Here is a 16,127-nt window from a genome sequence, read left to right as displayed (position 1 = left end):
CAGGCCCAGCCTGGGAACCCCGTTCCTTGTGCTCACATCGATTGGATTTGCAGACTCGGCGTTTTCTAGCTCCGCTTTCAAAGCTTCTGTTGATAAAGCTAAAAATTCACGGCACGTCCCAGCGGGAGCAGCAGCCGGGAAGTGGGGGGAGCCGGTAGCTGTTGGTCCAGACTCCCCCCCCAGCCTGCGTTTCCCTGGGGGTGAGTGGTGTTCTGCCATTCCGCGTGGGCACGGGGCTGTGTGTGCACCGGCTGGACGTGCAGCACACGTGAGCCGCAGCTCCCCGAACCCCCACTCCCAGCTGAGCCGACTGCAGCCATGCTGAGCCGTGGGGTGCTCTGTGCCGCGGGGAAGGGCTGTCCCAGCAAGGAGCGGAAGCAGCCAGTGGGAGCAACTGCAGGATTGGCCTTTTCATGCGGCTGTGAATGGCTCTTTGGCAGCTGAGCAGCTCCAGGCATCAACACCAACTGAAGGCACATGACAGTCAGATGGGTCCTGTGTCCCCCCAGCCTGCCCGGGCTCCCTCCAGCACTGGACTGTGCTGGGGCACGGGCACAGCATTGTGTTTAATCCTGTCTTTGTCAACCCTCATCAGACCCATCGACCTCCTTGCGGTAAAACGCTGTCCCTGGAGCTGGGCCAGGCAAGGCCAATGGTGCTATCAGGGGGACAGGGCTCTTGGCCCATGCATGGGGCTGGGAGGGGAAGTAGCTCCTGCAGTGGGGAGGGTCCCACTGCGGTGCCCAAGGTGCATGGAGCCCCCAGGGCACACAGGCCTGCGGGGCACATGGGATACACCAAGACACACAGTGCCCCAGGGTGCAGGGCTCCCCCCAGGGCACATGGGGACCCCAGGATGCTCAGGCAGCCCAAGGCACATGAACCCCTGGGGCACACAGCCCCCCAAGCAGCCTGGCTCTGGGGTGCGTGCATCCACCCAAGGCTCATGGGACCCATAGGCACATGGTGGCCCCAAGCGCGGGGGCTCCCCATGGCCATGCTGGAGGTCCGGCAGCCCCAGCCTGCGCAGCAGCCCCCCTCACTGCCAGGGTGTCACCATCATGTGGGTGCCCACCCTCCTCGGGAGGAGGAGCTGCAGGAGCTGCCTTTAAAGCGGGACAGAGAAAGGGCCCTTTCTTCCCCACCACCCTGGGCCAGCAGGCGCACGGCTGCAGGGACACCAGGCAGGGCTGGTGAGGAGGACGGCGCGACACCGGGGATTCAGGCTGGCACACGGCGCTCCCAGCACATCCCCGGGCAGTGGGACCCCCTGTCCCCAATTCCTCTGCATCCCCTCAGCCTTGACACTACGTGCTGTGGTTGCACTGCTGGGGTGGGCCCGAGGCTTGGGGTCTGCGTGTGCTGCAGGGTGCACCGGGGGCACAGCCCCCAGCTGGGGGTGCCCTGGAGCTGAGGTGGGGGCCATGTCGACGCTGGCCCCCCTGCGCCTGCTGCGCGAGCCCTGGAACACCAGCAAGGGCAACCAGAGCAACGTCACCACCGTGGGCAGCAGCACCTGGTGCCAGGGGCTCGACATCCCCAACGAGTTCTTCCTCACGCTGGGGCTGGTGAGCCTGGTGGAGAACCTGCTGGTGGTGGCCGCCATCCTGAAGAACAGGAACCTGCACTCGCCCATGTACTACTTCATCTGCTGCCTAGCCATCTCCGACATGCTGGTGAGCGTCAGCAACCTGGTGGAGACGCTCTTCATGCTGCTGATGGAGCACGGCATGCTGGTGATCCGCGCCAGCATCGTCCGCCACATGGACAATGTCATCGACATGCTCACCTGCAGCTCTGTTGTGTCCTCCCTCTCCTTCCTGGGGGTCATCGCCGTGGACCGCTACATCACCATCTTCTACGCCCTGCGCTACCACAGCATCATGACGCTGCAACGGGCTGTGGTGACCATGGCCAGCGTCTGGCTGGCCAGCACCATCTCCAGCACCGTCTTCATCATCTACTATCGCAACAATGCCATCCTCCTCTGCCTCATCAGCTTCTTCCTCTTCATGCTGGTCCTCATGCTGGTGCTCTACATCCACATGTTCGCCCTGGCCCGCCACCACCTCCGCACCATGTCCAGCCAGCAGAAGCAGCCCGTCTACCGCAGCAGCAGCCTGAAGGGAGCTGTCACACTCACCATCCTCCTGGGTGTCTTCTTCATTTGCTGGGGACCCTTCTTCTTCCACCTCATCCTCATCGTCACCTGCCCCACCAACCCCTTCTGCACCTGCTTCTTCAGCTACTTCAATCTCTTCCTTATCCTCATCATCTGCAACTCAGTGGTTGACCCCCTCATCTACGCCTTCCGGAGCCAGGAGCTCCGGCGGACGCTGTGGGAGGTGGTGCTGTGCTCCTGGTAGGCAGTGGGACAGCAATAACGGCATGGCCGCTCCCGCCACGGGATGGACAGATGGACGGATGGACAGATGGATGGATGGATGGATGGATGGACGGGATGCCCTGCGGGGTGTCCCCCAATCCAGGCTGATGGGCTTGCGGTACCCAATAAAGGCTCTTTGCAATGATGCTGTGGCTGGTACCGCCGTGCAGCCCCTGGGGGTCTCGGCCCTTCCCCGCCCCACCGTTTATTCGAAGCTCAATTGTTCCCGGTTGCCGCTGTCAGGCTGCAGCCGCCTGCACCGGTCCCGGGACCGGAGGTGACCAGCAGGGACTGGGAGGGACCGGCGGGATGTGGGAGCAGCCCCGGGCGCGGGGCGACGGGAGCCCGGTCCCCGCGGGGGGCGCGCAGTCACGGCCGCCCCCGGACAAAGGGTCCCTTCGCCGCCGCCGCCGCCGCCTTTGTTCTCGGGCCGCGCCCGCCGTCGCCCGCCCCGGCCCCGCGGGGGCTCCTGGTGCCCGGGACCCCCGGGACAGCCCCCGTGCCCTGTCCCTGCAGACCCCCGTGAGGGGACGGGGATTGGGGTGTATCCCCCCCCCGCCGCCTCGGGATGCTCCCGCCGTACCGGGAGGTCCCTGCCCTCACGCGCGGGTCCTGGGGTCCCCCCGCGTGCCGGGGCGGATCCCCTCCCCTCCCCACCATGGGTGCAGGGGTCCCCTCCGCCGCCCGCGCCCCCCGCGGGTGCCAGGGGTCCCCGAACCGGCGGGGCCGGGGCAGGGCGGGGCGGGCGGCGGCGCCGGTGCCGCAGGGGCTGTTGCAGCGCTGCGGCGGCGGACGCTGATTGGCTGCGGAGGGGCGGTGACGTCAGCGCCCGGCCCGGTGCGGCGCGAGGCGCCTATAAAGGAGGAGGCGGCGGCGGGGCCGCCCCCCGCGCTCCCGGTGCCGCTCCGCTCCGCTCCTGCTCCCGCGCCCGTCCCGCTCCGGCCCGGCAGCACCATGAGGGAGATCGTCCACATCCAGGCGGGGCAATGCGGCAACCAGATCGGCGCCAAGGTAACGGCGGCACCGCTCCGCCGCGGCGGAGCGGCGGACAAAGACATCCCCCCCCTCGGTCCCCTCCCCCGCGCCGCCGCACCCCCTCCCTCCCCGCCGCACCGGGCGGACAAAGGGCCCCGCCCCCTCGGCCCCCTCCTCGCGCCTTTGTCCGGCCGCCGCCCTTCAGCACCGCGGACAGCGCCCCGCCCCGCCCCGCCGCCAGGGGGCGCCCGCCCGGCCCTGCCCGGGGCGTCCCGGGGTGGGGGGGGGCGGTGTGTTTGTGTCCCGACACGGAGCCCTGTGCCCCCAGTTCTGGGAGGTGATCAGCGACGAGCACGGCATCGACCCCAGCGGCAACTACGTGGGTGACTCCGACCTGCAGCTGGAGCGCATCAGCGTCTACTACAATGAGGCCTCTTGTAAGCCACCCCCGCCTCCCCCGAACCCCCCGGGCAGGGCAGCCCAGCACCCCCACCCCGGGCGTGGGGAGGCTCTGTGCCTTCCCCACCTGGTGCTGGCAGGTCCTGGGTCTGCTGGGGCAGAGGGAGGCAGATGCAGATACACACGCCCACCCCCTGAGGCTCTCGGGGGGGCAGACATGTGCACCCATCCTGTGGGACCCTGTGATTTTGGGAAGGCAGATATATGCATCAGCTCCATGGGGCCCTGGGGGTGGGGGGTGCAGGCATGCATTCACCCTGTGAGACCTTGTGATTTGGGGGGGCGCAGATACATGCACTCAGCTCCGTGAGCCCCTGCAGTGCTGTGGGGGACCCACTCTTGCACCCAGCCCCACAGCGACCCTGTTGTCTGGGGGGGTACATGACATGTGCACCCCACCCCATGGGACCTTGTACTTGGCAGGGGCAGGGGGGAGGGGCAGGGTGACACAACACATGCTCACAGCCCCTTGGGGACACTGTGGTTGGGGGGGGTGCACCCAGCCTTGTGGGGCTTTGTCCTCTGGGGTGGGGGGGACACAACACACACACACAGCTCCATGGTACCATATGATTTGGCAAATGTGACACACAACAAGTACACCCAGCCCCACAGGGACCCTATGTTTGGGGGGATGGACACACACACACACCAGCCCCATGGGACCCTGTACAGTTGGGGGGTCACCCAGGAGGGGGCACAGCAGATCCCCTCCTGGCATGGGGTCTCTTGCAGCTCACAAGTACGTGCCTCGCGCCATCCTGGTGGACCTGGAGCCGGGAACAATGGACAGTGTGCGCTCGGGAGCCTTTGGCCACCTCTTCCGCCCTGACAACTTCATCTTCGGTAGGTCCTGGGGCGGGGGACACCATCACCTGGGTCCCCATACCCCTCCCGGGCCGTCACCATCCCCAGGGCACTTGGCGGGTGAGTCCCCACCTGCGCCACAGGGCCCGGCACCACCGGCACACCGCCAAACCTTTGTGGTTTCCGCTTCCCACCCCACCCTGGCTTCAGATCTCACTGATGCCGCCGCCGGCAGCACCCGTCCCCTCCCTGGTGTGGGCGTGGGGGTGCCGGTCGCCATCGGGTGCCTCTTGTCCCCCAACAGGGCAGAGCGGTGCTGGGAACAACTGGGCCAAAGGCCACTACACGGAGGGGGCCGAGCTGGTGGACTCGGTGCTGGACGTGGTGCGGAAGGAGTGTGAGAACTGCGACTGCCTGCAGGGCTTCCAGCTCACCCACTCGCTGGGCGGCGGCACCGGCTCCGGCATGGGCACCCTGCTCATCAGCAAGGTGCGGGAGGAGTATCCCGACCGCATCATGAACACTTTCAGCGTGGTGCCGTCCCCCAAGGTGTCAGACACGGTTGTGGAGCCCTACAACGCCACGCTGTCCATCCACCAGCTGGTGGAGAACACGGATGAGACCTACTGCATTGACAATGAAGCTCTCTACGACATCTGCTTCCGCACCCTCAAGCTGGCCACCCCCACCTATGGCGACCTCAACCACCTCGTGTCGGCCACCATGAGCGGTGTCACCACCTCCCTCCGCTTCCCCGGCCAGCTCAACGCCGATCTCCGTAAGCTGGCCGTCAACATGGTGCCCTTCCCACGTCTCCACTTCTTCATGCCGGGCTTTGCCCCGCTGACGGCCCGTGGCAGCCAGCAGTACCGTGCCCTCACTGTCCCTGAGCTCACCCAGCAGATGTTTGACGCCAAGAACATGATGGCTGCCTGTGACCCCCGCCACGGCCGCTACCTTACCGTGGCCACCGTCTTCCGTGGCCGCATGTCCATGAAGGAGGTGGATGAGCAGATGTTGGCCATCCAGAGCAAGAACAGCTCCTACTTCGTGGAGTGGATCCCCAACAACGTCAAGGTGGCCGTCTGTGACATCCCTCCCCGGGGGCTGAAGATGTCCTCCACTTTCATCGGCAACAGCACGGCCATCCAGGAGCTCTTCAAGCGGATCTCAGAGCAGTTCACAGCCATGTTCCGCCGCAAGGCCTTCCTCCACTGGTACACAGGCGAGGGGATGGACGAGATGGAGTTCACTGAGGCCGAGAGCAACATGAATGACCTGGTGTCCGAGTACCAGCAGTACCAGGACGCCACGGCCGAGGAGGAGGGCGAGATGTACGAGGATGACGAGGAGGAGTCGGAGGCGCAGGGCGCCAAGTGATGCCCGCTGCCCCCCTGCTACCCGCAGCCCCCCCGGCTTCGTGCTGCTGCCCCCCAGCCGGGCTGTCCCTGCGTGTCCCTTTGGTGTCTCCTGACCCTGTCCCTCCCTGAGCCGGCTCGGCCCCCCCACCCCTCCTCCTGCCTCCCCCTTTTTCTTTTTTTACTGGTTCGTGTCTATTATTTTTTTTGAATACTTAATAAATTTATTGCTGTCCAGGTACCACCTGTCTGCAGATTCTGGGGAGGGATGGGGGGGGGCGGGGGCAATGGACACTCTGCTGGGGGCAACTTGGGGGCTCAACCCCATTCATGGGGGGACTTGGGGACCCCCTTTCCTCAGGGTGGCTGTGCTGCTCCTCTCCCAGTGTCTGTTCCCAGTGTGTCCCCTTGTCCCATGATGCTGTGCCTCACACTGTCCTGCCTCCCAGGGAACGGGGCACAGGTGTCATTTCACTCAGCTGCAGTGCCTGGGAGGGCGTCTTTCCCTTTGTCTCCTCTGTCACCCTTCTCCATGCTGGGGTGGGGGGTGGTGGCTGCCTCATCCCTGTGCCAGGACAGTGATGGGCCTTTGTCCCTCCAGATGAGGTGGGGACCTGGACCCCAGGGTGCTCCCCCAGGGCTGGGCATGTGCCTGGCTTTGGGGGATCCGGGGCACCCCCAGCCCAAACAACCTTGAGCCCCCTGACGCTGGTGACCTCCAGCTCCAGCCTGTGTGCTGGGCTGACCCTGGCTGGGGGTCAGGCTGTGGTGCTGCAGTCCCCTGGGGCCGCTGCTACCTCCTGGGGGTCCCTGTGGGGAGGGGCAGTGTGCCGTGGGGACAAGGGAAGGGGATGGGGGGGGACTATGGGGCTGAGGGCTCTGGGACCAATAAGCTGTGGAGCTGGGGACTTTGGGGACCAGGAGATACGGGGGCTGGGGACTATGGGGACCAGGAGCTGTGGGTGCTGGGGCTATGGGAATGGGGAGCTATGGGGCTGGGGGCTTTGGGGACCGGGAGCTGTGGGGCTGGGGGCTATGCAGATAAGGGGTCTGCGGTCTCTGGCGCAGGGGCGGTGAGCAGGGGGAGCCGCGGGGCCGCGCAGGTCGGTCCAGCCCCTGTGCCCGTGGGTCCGGACGCCGCGTCCCCGTTGTCTCCCGGCGCGGCCCCGCCCGGGTGCGGTGCGGTGCGGTGCGGTCCGCCGGCCGGCGGGGGGCGGCAGCGCGGCCAGGCGGAGGGGGCGGGGCCGCCGGGCGGGGCGGGGCGCGGCGCTGGAGAGCGGGGGCGGCGGGCGGTGCTGCGGTGAGCGGGGTGGGGGCGCTGCCCCCTGGTGGGCGGGGGTCGGGGGCTGTGCTGGGGCCGGGCGGTGTGCGCGGAGGGGGGGGCTGTGCCCTGCGGGGTGGGGCGCTGTGCGGTGGGGCAGGGCGGGGAGAAAGCGGGGTACGGGGCAATAGGGGGTGCATGGGGCGGTTCTGCAACGGGGGATGCGGGAGGGCTGGGAAATGGGCAGCTGTGCCCTGCAGGGTGCGGGGGGACTGTGCAATCAGGGGTGCGGGGAGCAGCGCGTGCAGGGAAGGGGTGCGGGGGGGCTGGGCTGTGTGGAGTGCACGGGGGGCTGTGCAATGTGGGGGTGCGGCGGGGCTGTGCAATAAGGAGGTGCACGGGGGGCTGTGCGATGTGGGGGTGCCGGGGGGACGCTGCCCTCCAGGCCCATGCAAGGGGGTCGGGGCTGCGGGGACCCCACGACGGAGCGACCTGCAGCGGGGGCTGCACCGGGGGCTGTGCCAGGGGGGCCGGACGGTGCCGGGATGGGGTGACCGGGGCTGAGCCGGGCGGTGGCAGCCGGGCAGGGCGGGGACCACGGGCGTGGGAGGCCGAGGGACGGGTTTGTCCATGGGGGACGGCGCCAGCGCCGGGGTGACGGTGACAGTGCCGGTGACAGCGCTGGTGACAGCGCCGGTGCCAGTGGCGGTGGGTGGCTGAGGCGTCATCCCGCAGGGTGGGTGACGATGGCATACGACGAGCGGCTGGCCCGCTTCCGCCAGGCCCACCTCAACCCCTTCAACAAGGGCCCCGAGCAGCAGGAGCACCCCGACGGGGAGGCCCCCGCCCCAGGTGGGTGCTGACCCCCATGCCCTGCCCCATAGCCGGGAGGGTGGGTGGTCCCAGCCCCCCCGTGGCACTTGTCCCCCTGCAGCCCCACAGCCGGATCCGTCCCCAGGGGACCCTGAGGGCACGCTGGACCTGGGTCTGGCCGAGGACCACTTCTCCCGCCCCGAGGTGAGTGGGGCCGGGGGGAAGCGGGGCCGGGGGGCCAGGGGGAGGGCTGCTGACCCCCCCTCCTCCTGCTCCCCCTGCTGCCGCAGGGCCTGATCCTGGCACCAGATGTGCAGCAGCTGCGCCAGGCCATTGAGGAGTGCAAGCAGGCGATCCTGGCGCTGCCCGAGCACTCGGAGCGGCAGAAGGACGCGGTGGTGCGGCTCATCCACCTCCGCCTCAAGCTGCAGGAGCTGAAGGTGGGGCCGGGGTGGAGGCGCGGGGGCGTCTCCATGGGTTGGGGGCTGCCTCACTGACCAAGCCCCCACCTCCGCAGGACCCTGGCGAGGATGAGCCCAACATCCGGGTGGTCCTGGAGCATCGCTTCTACAAGGAGAAGAGCAAGAGCGTGAAGCAGATGTGCGACAAGTGCAGTACCATCATATGGGGCCTCATCCAGACCTGGTACACCTGCACAGGTGGGGCTGGGACCCCCCATACCTCAGGCCCTCATCCCTCCCATCCCTGCGCTGACGGCTGCCTGTGCCCCCCCACCCAGGCTGCTACTATCGGTGTCACAGCAAGTGCCTGCCACTGGTGAGCAAGCCCTGCGTGCGTGCCAAGGTCAGCCACCAGGCTGAGTACCAGCTCAGCATCTGCCCCGAGAGCGGGCTGGACAGCCAGGACTACCGCTGTGCCGAGTGCCGCGCACCCATCTCTCTCCGTGAGGCTGCACTGCTGCGTGGGGCTGGGGTGTGCGTGGGGCTGGAGGGATCTAGGGGCTGCTGGGGACCTGCGAGGAGCTGAGGGCTGCATGGGGCTGGGGGCTGGATGGGGCTGTGTGGGGCTGGAGGGAGCTGTGGGACTGGGAGGTGTGTGGAGCTGGGGGCAGCTGTGTGCCAGGGCTGCCTAGGGCTGGGGGATGTGTGGGGCTGGGGGATATGTGGGGCTGGGGATGTGTGGGGCTGAGGTCCTTTGGGGGCTTCATGGGGTTGTGGAGCTGTGGGATGGGGGATATATGGGTCTGGGGGGAGCTGGGGGTTGGGGCTCTGGGGGCTGCCTGGGGCTGGGAGCTGTGGAGAGCTGGGGGTCAGGGCTGTTTGGGGCTGGGGGGACACAGCACATGGGAAGGTGACGCTGGGACCCCACTGTGTCCCCGGGTGCTGCCGCAGGTCCCACCGGGGTCTGTGGCATGGGGCCAGCAGGGTGTGGGGTGCCGGCACGTGTGCCAACGCATGTGCTGGGGCGTGTGCCGTCGCAGGGGGGGTGCCCAGCGAGGCCCGGCAGTGCGACTACACCGGCCTCTACTACTGCAGCAGCTGCCACTGGAATGACCTGGCTGTCGTGCCCGCCCGCGCCATCCACAACTGGGACTTCGAGCCCCGCAAGGTGCCCCTGGCATGGGGCGGGGGCTCAGGGGTGCCCAGGATCTGGGAGGTCACCTGGGGGGGCTGTTTCCCTGGTTGGGGGTCACTTAGGGGGCTTTGTCCCAGTGTAAATGTCACTTGAGGGACCATATCACCAGGCAGGGGTCCCTGGGGGCTGTGTCCCTGGTTGGAGGTCACTTAGAGGTCCGTGTCCCTGGGCATGAGTGTCCCTGGGTCTGCATCCCTGGGCAGAGGTCACTTGTGGGGGTGTCCCCAGAGTTGTGTCCCTGGCAGTGGAGCTCCTGGGCAGCAGTGCTGAGGGTCCCCAGGGCCGTGGTGGTGGGGACATCCCGGTGCCCGCAGGGTGACAGTGGCCCCGGGCATGGGCCTGGCAGGTGTCGCGCTGCAGCATGCGGTACCTGGCGCTGATGGTGTCGCGGCCCGTGCTGAAGCTGCGAGAGATCAACCCGCTGCTCTTCAACTACGTGGAGGAGCTAGTGGAGATCCGGGTGAGCAGGGGAGGGTCTGTGTGGGGGGACCCTCACCTGGCAGGGCAGGGATGGGGGTCAGGATGGGGGATGCCCAAACTGCTACAGGACTGAACTTGACCCAGACTGACCTTGTCCCTGTCACATGTCTCCATCCTGTCCTCATCCCATTCCTATCCTTGTCCCCATCCTCATCTCATTCCCACACCATCCTCATCTCGTTCCCATCCCTGTCCCCATCCTGCACCTGCCATTTTCCCTGTCTTGGTCCCATCTCTGTCCACATTCTTGTCCCATCATGTCCCGCCGCAGAAGCTGCGCCAGGACATCCTGCTCATGAAGCCCTACTTCATCACCTGCAAGGAGGCGATGGAGGCGCGGCTGCTGCTGCAGGTCAGCTGTGGGGCTGTGGGCAGCTGGGCCGGGGGGACCGCGGGACTGTGGGACACCAGGCACAGCGGTGGTGGGCATGGCGATGACAGGCACAGAGGTGACAGGCACGGTGGTGACGGGCTGTCTGCCTGCAGCTGCAGGACCGGCAGCACTTTGTGGAGAACGACGAGATGTACTCGCTGCAGGACCTGATCGACATCGAAGCCGGGCGCCTGAGCTGCTCCCTGACGGAGATCCACACCCTCTTCGCCAAACACATCAAGCTGGACTGCGAGGTGAGCCAGTGCCGTGGGGCAGCCTCGGCCGCAATCCCCGGTGTGGCTCCGGTGGGGCCAGCGCCATGTTGGGGTGCAGGGGTCCCTGCCAGGCACTGTTGGGACCCTCTGCCCTCTCCCCACCAGCGCTGCCAGGCAAAAGGCTTCGTCTGCGAGCTCTGTAAGGAGGGCGACGTGCTCTTCCCCTTCGACAGCCACACCTCTGTCTGCACTGACTGCTCTGCCGTCTTCCACAGGTACTGCATGCCGCACCAGGGATGCACTGCGGGCAGCTGGGCCCGCCGGTGTGCCATGATGAGGGTGGGGAAAGGGGTAGCACTGGGCCAGTGCCATGGGGTGACCCATTGCTATCCCTTCCCCGCAGGGACTGCTACTACGACAACTCCACCACCTGCCCCAAGTGCGCCCGGCTCAGCCTGCGCAAGCAGTCCCTCTTCCAGGACTCCGGCACCGAGGCGGAGCCCTGAGGGGGGCCCGGCCCCACAGGACCCCAACCTGCCACGGGGCCCTGGAACGGATGGGCAGCCGCTGGCTCTGAGGAACTGGGACCCTCTGCCTGCAGGGACAGCAGCCTGGGGAGTACCCTGGGCATGGACATTGTGGGGGGGTCACTGCCAGACCCCAGCTACTCCCCAGGGCCAGGTGAGCCCCACGGGAGGTGTTGGGAGCTGGTTAACAACCCGCAGCAGCTCCCGCCACCCCTGTGCTGAGCCTGGCGCAGGCAGAGGTGCAGGCAGGGGCGCAGGCAAGTGCTCCGCCACCTGCAGCCATGCGCTGTGAGTGATCGTGCCGGTCGAGCTGGAGCAACAGGCGCTGCTGGAGAGGGCGAGCACATCGGGACTTGGCAGAGGAGCCCCCTGTGAGGGCTCTTGCCATCTCTGGGTGCTGAAGGCCTGGGCAGGGCATGGTGGGGGACGGGAAGCAGGAGACGGGTGGCCCTGCCACCCACACACACATACTACTGGGATGACGCTGCTGATTTGGGGGGAAAGCTCCCGATTCCGCTCCCCGCACCCATTCCCGGGGCTGCGAGGGGGGCTGGAGCTGGGCAGGGCGCTGTGCGGGGCCGCTCCCCCCGCACCCCGCGGGCCCGCCCGGGTTTCCTGTAGCATTAACGAGGCCTCTTTGCGCAACCCGGCACTCGTGTCCCTGCTTTGGCGTGGCGGTGGCGGGGTCTGGGCTGGGCGCTCCCGTTGGGGCTGCAGCTGCAGCAGGGGGGTTCGCCCTACAGGAGAAACACCGGGGCTGCCCCAACCCCCCACCCTGGGCTTTCCTCGTGGGCCTGTCCCACCCTGGTGCCGTGTCGCATGACGTCGTCGGTGTGACGTAAGGAGTGGCGACCATCCCCCGTCTCCAGCCCATCAGGAGGGGCAGCGGTCAGTGTTGTCCCGGTACTGGCCGGCCTCCCTCCGTCCTGTCCGGGGCATCCCCGGTGTCTGCCCGCCGCGCCTCCCGGGCCCGACGGGACCCCCGTGTCCCGCCCGGGGGCCCCTCCTCTGACCCCCACCCCCTTTCCCTCCCTGCGGCGACGGAGAAGGGCAGAGCTGCGGCGGTGGTGGGTCGGTCGGTTTTACCGGAACTCAGCGCTGCTACATGAGTGTGGGGCGGGCACCGGTACCGGCCACGCTCCGCTGGGCCCGGGCCGCCGCTCCCGGGAGCCACGGCCGTGCCAGCCCCGGGCCACTGGCTCTGGCTGGCTCCATGCCGCCCTCCGCGGAGCTGAGGTCCGCCTGGTCCTGGGTCCGGTCCCTGGTGCCTCTGCGCCCCCGTCCCGCCACATTGGTCCTGCGCCCCGGACCCCTGGGCAGGGCGGCGGGTTTGAGCTCCAGCGCTGCCGGGGAGCGGCCGGCATTGGCGTGTCACCGTGTCCGTGTGTCCCCCGGCGTGTCCCCGCCGCCCCCCGGGGCTGGGGCAGCCCTTAGGGCTCTCGGGGCCGCTCGGCGGGCAGGAAGGCGTCCGGGGGTCCCGGCGGCAGCTCCGGGTCGCTGAGGTGCTTCTTGTCCCGTCCCTGCTCCCGTGCTCGGGTCCAGGAGGGCGAGCGCAGGTACCCGGCCCGCGGCACCGCCGGCGGCTGCAGCCCTGCGGGGACACACGGCTCAGGCATGGATGGACGGACGGACGGACAGGCCGAGGACGGTCCTGCTCGCTCACCGCTGGGTGACTCTCCGGCCGCGTTCTCCTCGTCGGAGTCGGCGAAGACCTCGGCCAGCTCCTGGTCCGACATGTCGGTCAGCTCGGTCAGGTCCAGTAGGTCGAAATGAACCTCCAGCGACGAGACGCTGCTCAGGGGCTCTGCAGGCAGTGGCTGCGCTGGAGACCCACCACAAGGCCCCGGGGACAGGCTGGGGACAGCAGGAGTGGGCACCCAGAGTGGGAGCTTGGGGAGCTGACAGGGGGCTCGGCAGGGACAATGACCAGCTGGAAGGCAGGCAGGAGACCCTGGGACAGGCAGGAGATCCTGGGACAGGCAGGGAACTTGGGCAAAGGCAGGGGATGCCAGGGACAGGTAAGGACCCCAGGGACAGGCAGGGACCCTGGGGGCAGGCAGGAGATGCTATGGGCAGGCAGGAGTTGCTATGGGCAGGCAGGAGATCTTGAGGACACGCAGGGGATGCCAAGGGACAGGTAGGGACTCAGGGGTTGGCAGGGGATCCTGGGGACAGGCTGGGGATGCCAGGGGACAGGCAGGCTGCCCATGCAGGGTGGCACTCACGTCTGCGCTCGGTGACCTGCAGCAGGCCGGCGCTGGGGATGGGGATGCCGCCCTGCTCCTCTGCAGGGGCTCCGGGGGGCTCTGGGGCTGGCCCATGGGTGGGGGTCCCTGCTGAGCGTTCTGGGGCCAGTGCCTCCTTGCCGAGCTCTGTGACACCGGCATCTGCTGCGTCAGTGATAACAGCTCCCTCCCAGGGCCCTGCCACCCTCCTCGAGGTGTCTCAGCTGAGGGGGATGAGGGCAGCAGGACCCCCAGGAGGATGGGCAGAGCTGCCCAGGTCCTGGTAGCCCCGGTGCTGGCAGCTGGCAGCCCCCCACCCCCCGCCCCTCACAGCCCCTTTGTGTCGGCGAGACAAAAGCGCGGCCTGCGCCGGAGCCCAGACAAGGGATGGTTTGTCTCCCGGCAAGAGCCGGCGAGACCGAGGCAGCCACAGTGGTGGCACAGCCTGTGACCATGGCACAGCCGTGCCTGGACACCTCTCCGGGGTTGAGGGCAGCAAGGGTGGGCAGGAGACCCTGTGTGCCAGGAGCAGCACCAGGCACCACCACTCGTGGGGCCCCAGCCCACCCGAGGTCGGTGCTGGAGCAGGATGGACCCAGCTGTGCCCTGGCACCACATGCCACCGGGTCCTGCCATCAGCACTGCCGGGTGAGGTGGCATGGGGATGGGCTCACCCCGCGCTGGGCATCTCCTCCTTCCCTCCAGGATGGTGACAGTGGGGCAGGGGACAGAAATCCCCTGAACCAAAAGGAGGCAGGACAGGGAAAGGAACATTATGGGGGTGTTTGGTTCCTGGTGCACGGAGCCACAGGACACTAGTGCCCCTGCTCCAGCACCAGCTCTGCTGTGTCCTGACCCTGCAAGGCAGGACCAGGCACCCCACCCTACTGGCACCTTCTTTCTGGCTGGGAAACGGGGTCCCCACCCTGCTCCAATGCTGGGAAGTGTTCCCTGGGGGGCACATGGGGGCTGCCTGCTCCTGCCCACTCCTGCCACCCCACTACTGCACTGCCCAGCCCTGCGGGGTGACACGGTGGTGTCACTACCTGGAGCACGTCCTCCCCTGCCACCAGCAACCTCCCAGCCCCACTCCCCCTCCCCAAACTCCCACCCACCAGGGCGCTGGTCCCTGACGCAGAAATCCCCTCTGGCCTCCGCCTGCATGGTCACGCCACGCCAGCCACGCCACCGGCCACGCTGCCCCGCTCTGGCCTGGGCTCACCGGCTGCCTGGCGGGGAGCGGGGCTGCCATCAGGGCTCCCTCCCCGCACACCGCTCTGCTGACTCACGTCAATCCGCAGAGCCCGGCAGCAGCTGGCTCCAGCCACCCCACCGGTGTTAGCCCCACTCGCGGCCGGTGCCCAGCCTCGTGGCACTGTCCTCCATGGACTCTGGAGGGCCCAGTGCCACAGGAGGGTACAGCCGAGGCTGCTGCCGCGACAGGGGCTGTGGCACAGCCATGTGCGGGGCACATACAGGAGGGATGGGTGTGCACAGGAGCCCCAGCACCACCCGTGTCACCATGCAGGACCCCACTGCAACCCCCCCTAACACTGGCGCCCCCCCAGCTCCACCGGCACGGCCACCACCCTGTCCCCAAGCGTCCCAGCCCTCCATGCTCCTCCACCAGCACCGGCACCCTACCTGCCTGCCCAGCACCGCCCCTGCACCTCACCCTGCCCCGGGCACCTCGTACCCTGGCCTGACACCCCACTGCACACCCACACCCCCCGAGCACCCCACTGTACCCCCATGTCTCGTGGGCACCCCCCGTGCACACCCACAGTCCCATCCCAGATTCTCCCTGCACACACCCCCCTGCGCAGATACCCCCCCTGCCTGCGCTCTCACCCTCCGTCCCAGCCTCCACCCCCTGCATCCTACAGCCCCGCACCCCTGCAGCCGGGCACCCCCAGCACGGCCCCCATGTCCCTGGGCGCACACACACTCCCCCTTGCACATCTGCACCCCGCCTTGCACCGTCCTGCACAAACAGCCCCCCGCACCCCAGGCACCCCCTGCATCCCCGCACACACCCCCCGCACACCCCGCCCTACATCCCCCTGCGCACCCCCGCCCCCCGCGGGGCCCGGCCCGGTTCCGCCCGCTGCGAGTCCCGCCTGGCCGAGCCGCCCGGCCCGGGGCCGCGGTGACCGGCGCACCGGCCGTTCCCCCGCCCCGCCCTCACCTCCGGTGCCGGCCGCTCCCGGAGCCTCCATGAGCCGGGCCGGGCCGGTGCCGGTGCTGGGCGGGGCGGGCCCGGTGCCAGCCCGCAGCCCGCACGCTCCTGCCCGCCGCGGCGGGGGCGGTGCTGGGGGCGGTGCGGGGGCGGGGGGGACCGGGACCGGCTCCGCCTGCCCCGGGGGAACCGGGGCGTGCGGAGAAGCACCCGAGACCGCGGGTCCGTGGGGCGGGAGGCACGGCGGGGACCCGGGAGGCTGCGGGGTGCGGAGGGGACCCGGGAGACAGATCCGGGATGCAGAGGGGACCCGGGGGACGGGGGACACACGGGAACCGGCGCGCAGAGGGGACCCCGGGCGTGCGGCGGCGACTCGGGTCGCGGAGGGGCGCTGCGGACCCCCGGGTGGGGATGCCGGGGCCCGGGGCGCAGCGCTGAGCCCGAGGGTGCGGGGGGGGGAACCGAGCACAGAG

At 68.6% G+C, this 16,127-nt stretch overlaps 4 protein-coding genes across 8 annotated transcripts; 3 read left to right on the top strand and 1 right to left on the bottom strand.

Moving 5' to 3' along the window:
• Nucleotides 1–1,424: 1,424 nt before the first annotated feature.
• MC1R (melanocortin 1 receptor) lies at nt 1,425–2,366 on the top strand (the record flags this gene model as incomplete). The annotated part of the gene is made up of 1 exon (XM_082062775.1): nt 1,425–2,366. One exon carries the CDS (start codon nt 1,425–1,427, stop codon nt 2,364–2,366), a length of 942 nt encoding a protein of 313 aa, XP_081918901.1.
• Nucleotides 2,367–3,287: 921 nt separating this feature from the next.
• On the top strand, nt 3,288–6,220 carry TUBB3 (tubulin beta 3 class III). The gene is made up of 4 exons (XM_082062684.1): nt 3,288–3,397; nt 3,690–3,798; nt 4,556–4,666; nt 4,932–6,220. Exons 1-4 carry the CDS (start codon nt 3,341–3,343, stop codon nt 6,005–6,007), a joined length of 1,353 nt encoding a protein of 450 aa, XP_081918810.1. The 5' UTR covers nt 3,288–3,340; the 3' UTR covers nt 6,008–6,220.
• Nucleotides 6,221–7,238: 1,018 nt separating this feature from the next.
• DEF8 (differentially expressed in FDCP 8 homolog) lies at nt 7,239–11,893 on the top strand. 2 transcript variants are annotated; one of them, XM_082062662.1, is made up of 12 exons: nt 7,239–7,285; nt 7,982–8,098; nt 8,181–8,263; nt 8,350–8,499; nt 8,577–8,718; nt 8,799–8,963; nt 9,501–9,628; nt 10,002–10,115; nt 10,407–10,487; nt 10,622–10,762; nt 10,889–10,998; nt 11,127–11,893. In XM_082062662.1, exons 2-12 carry the CDS (start codon nt 7,993–7,995, stop codon nt 11,227–11,229), a joined length of 1,323 nt encoding a protein of 440 aa, XP_081918788.1. In that variant the 5' UTR covers nt 7,239–7,285; nt 7,982–7,992; the 3' UTR covers nt 11,230–11,893. The 2 variants fall into 2 exon arrangements, with proteins under 2 accessions (XP_081918788.1, XP_081918789.1); XM_082062663.1 differs by lacking the exon at nt 7,239–7,285 and having other exon boundaries at nt 7,850–8,098; nt 8,205–8,263.
• A 429-nt stretch (nt 11,894–12,322) lies between these two features.
• DBNDD1 (dysbindin domain containing 1) lies at nt 12,323–15,781 on the bottom strand. Of its 4 annotated transcripts, none has more exons than XM_082062642.1 (5): nt 15,664–15,774; nt 14,591–14,704; nt 13,476–13,637; nt 12,914–13,054; nt 12,323–12,841 (listed from the first exon to the last, which is right to left on the bottom strand). In XM_082062642.1, exons 2-5 carry the CDS (start codon nt 14,637–14,639, stop codon nt 12,681–12,683), a joined length of 513 nt encoding a protein of 170 aa, XP_081918768.1. In that variant the 5' UTR covers nt 14,640–14,704; nt 15,664–15,774; the 3' UTR covers nt 12,323–12,680. The 4 variants fall into 4 exon arrangements, with proteins under 4 accessions (XP_081918768.1, XP_081918769.1, XP_081918770.1 ...); XM_082062643.1 differs by having other exon boundaries at nt 13,476–13,622; XM_082062644.1 differs by lacking the exon at nt 14,591–14,704 and having other exon boundaries at nt 13,476–13,622; nt 15,664–15,781.
• Between the last annotated feature and the right edge of the window lie 346 nt (nt 15,782–16,127).

The sequence above is a fragment of the Streptopelia decaocto genome (genome assembly GCF_964273445.1).
Source record: "Streptopelia decaocto genome assembly, chromosome: 11".
Classification (NCBI taxonomy): domain Eukaryota; kingdom Metazoa; phylum Chordata; class Aves; order Columbiformes; family Columbidae; genus Streptopelia; species Streptopelia decaocto.
Note: the sequence above shows the minus strand (reverse complement) of the source record. Positions and strands in the feature narration are given on the sequence as shown.

Bases quoted from the DNA above. Each gene is read 5' to 3' on its own strand.
- TUBB3 (XM_082062684.1), top strand. From the start codon at position 3,341: ATGAGGGAGATCGTCCACATCCAGGCGGGGCAATGCGGCAACCAGATC. The intron at 3,799-4,555 runs GTAAGCCACCCC...GGTCTCTTGCAG, and splicing joins CTACTACAATGAGGCCTCTT to CTCACAAGTACGTGCCTCGC. The intron at 4,667-4,931 runs GTAGGTCCTGGG...GTCCCCCAACAG, and splicing joins CCCTGACAACTTCATCTTCG to GGCAGAGCGGTGCTGGGAAC.
- DEF8 (XM_082062662.1), top strand. From the start codon at position 7,993: ATGGCATACGACGAGCGGCTGGCCCGCTTCCGCCAGGCCCACCTCAAC. The intron at 10,488-10,621 runs GTCAGCTGTGGG...GTCTGCCTGCAG, and splicing joins AGGCGCGGCTGCTGCTGCAG to CTGCAGGACCGGCAGCACTT. The intron at 10,999-11,126 runs GTACTGCATGCC...CCTTCCCCGCAG, and splicing joins TGCTCTGCCGTCTTCCACAG to GGACTGCTACTACGACAACT.
- DBNDD1 (XM_082062641.1), bottom strand. From the start codon at position 14,639: ATGCAGGCGGAGGCCAGAGGGGATTTCTGCGTCAGGGACCAGCGCCCT. The intron at 13,638-14,590 runs GTGGGTGGGAGT...CTGACGCAGCAG, and splicing joins CGTCAGGGACCAGCGCCCTG to ATGCCGGTGTCACAGAGCTC. The intron at 13,055-13,475 runs GTGAGTGCCACC...CACTGCCTGCAG, and splicing joins GCAGGTCACCGAGCGCAGAC to AGCCCCTGAGCAGCGTCTCG.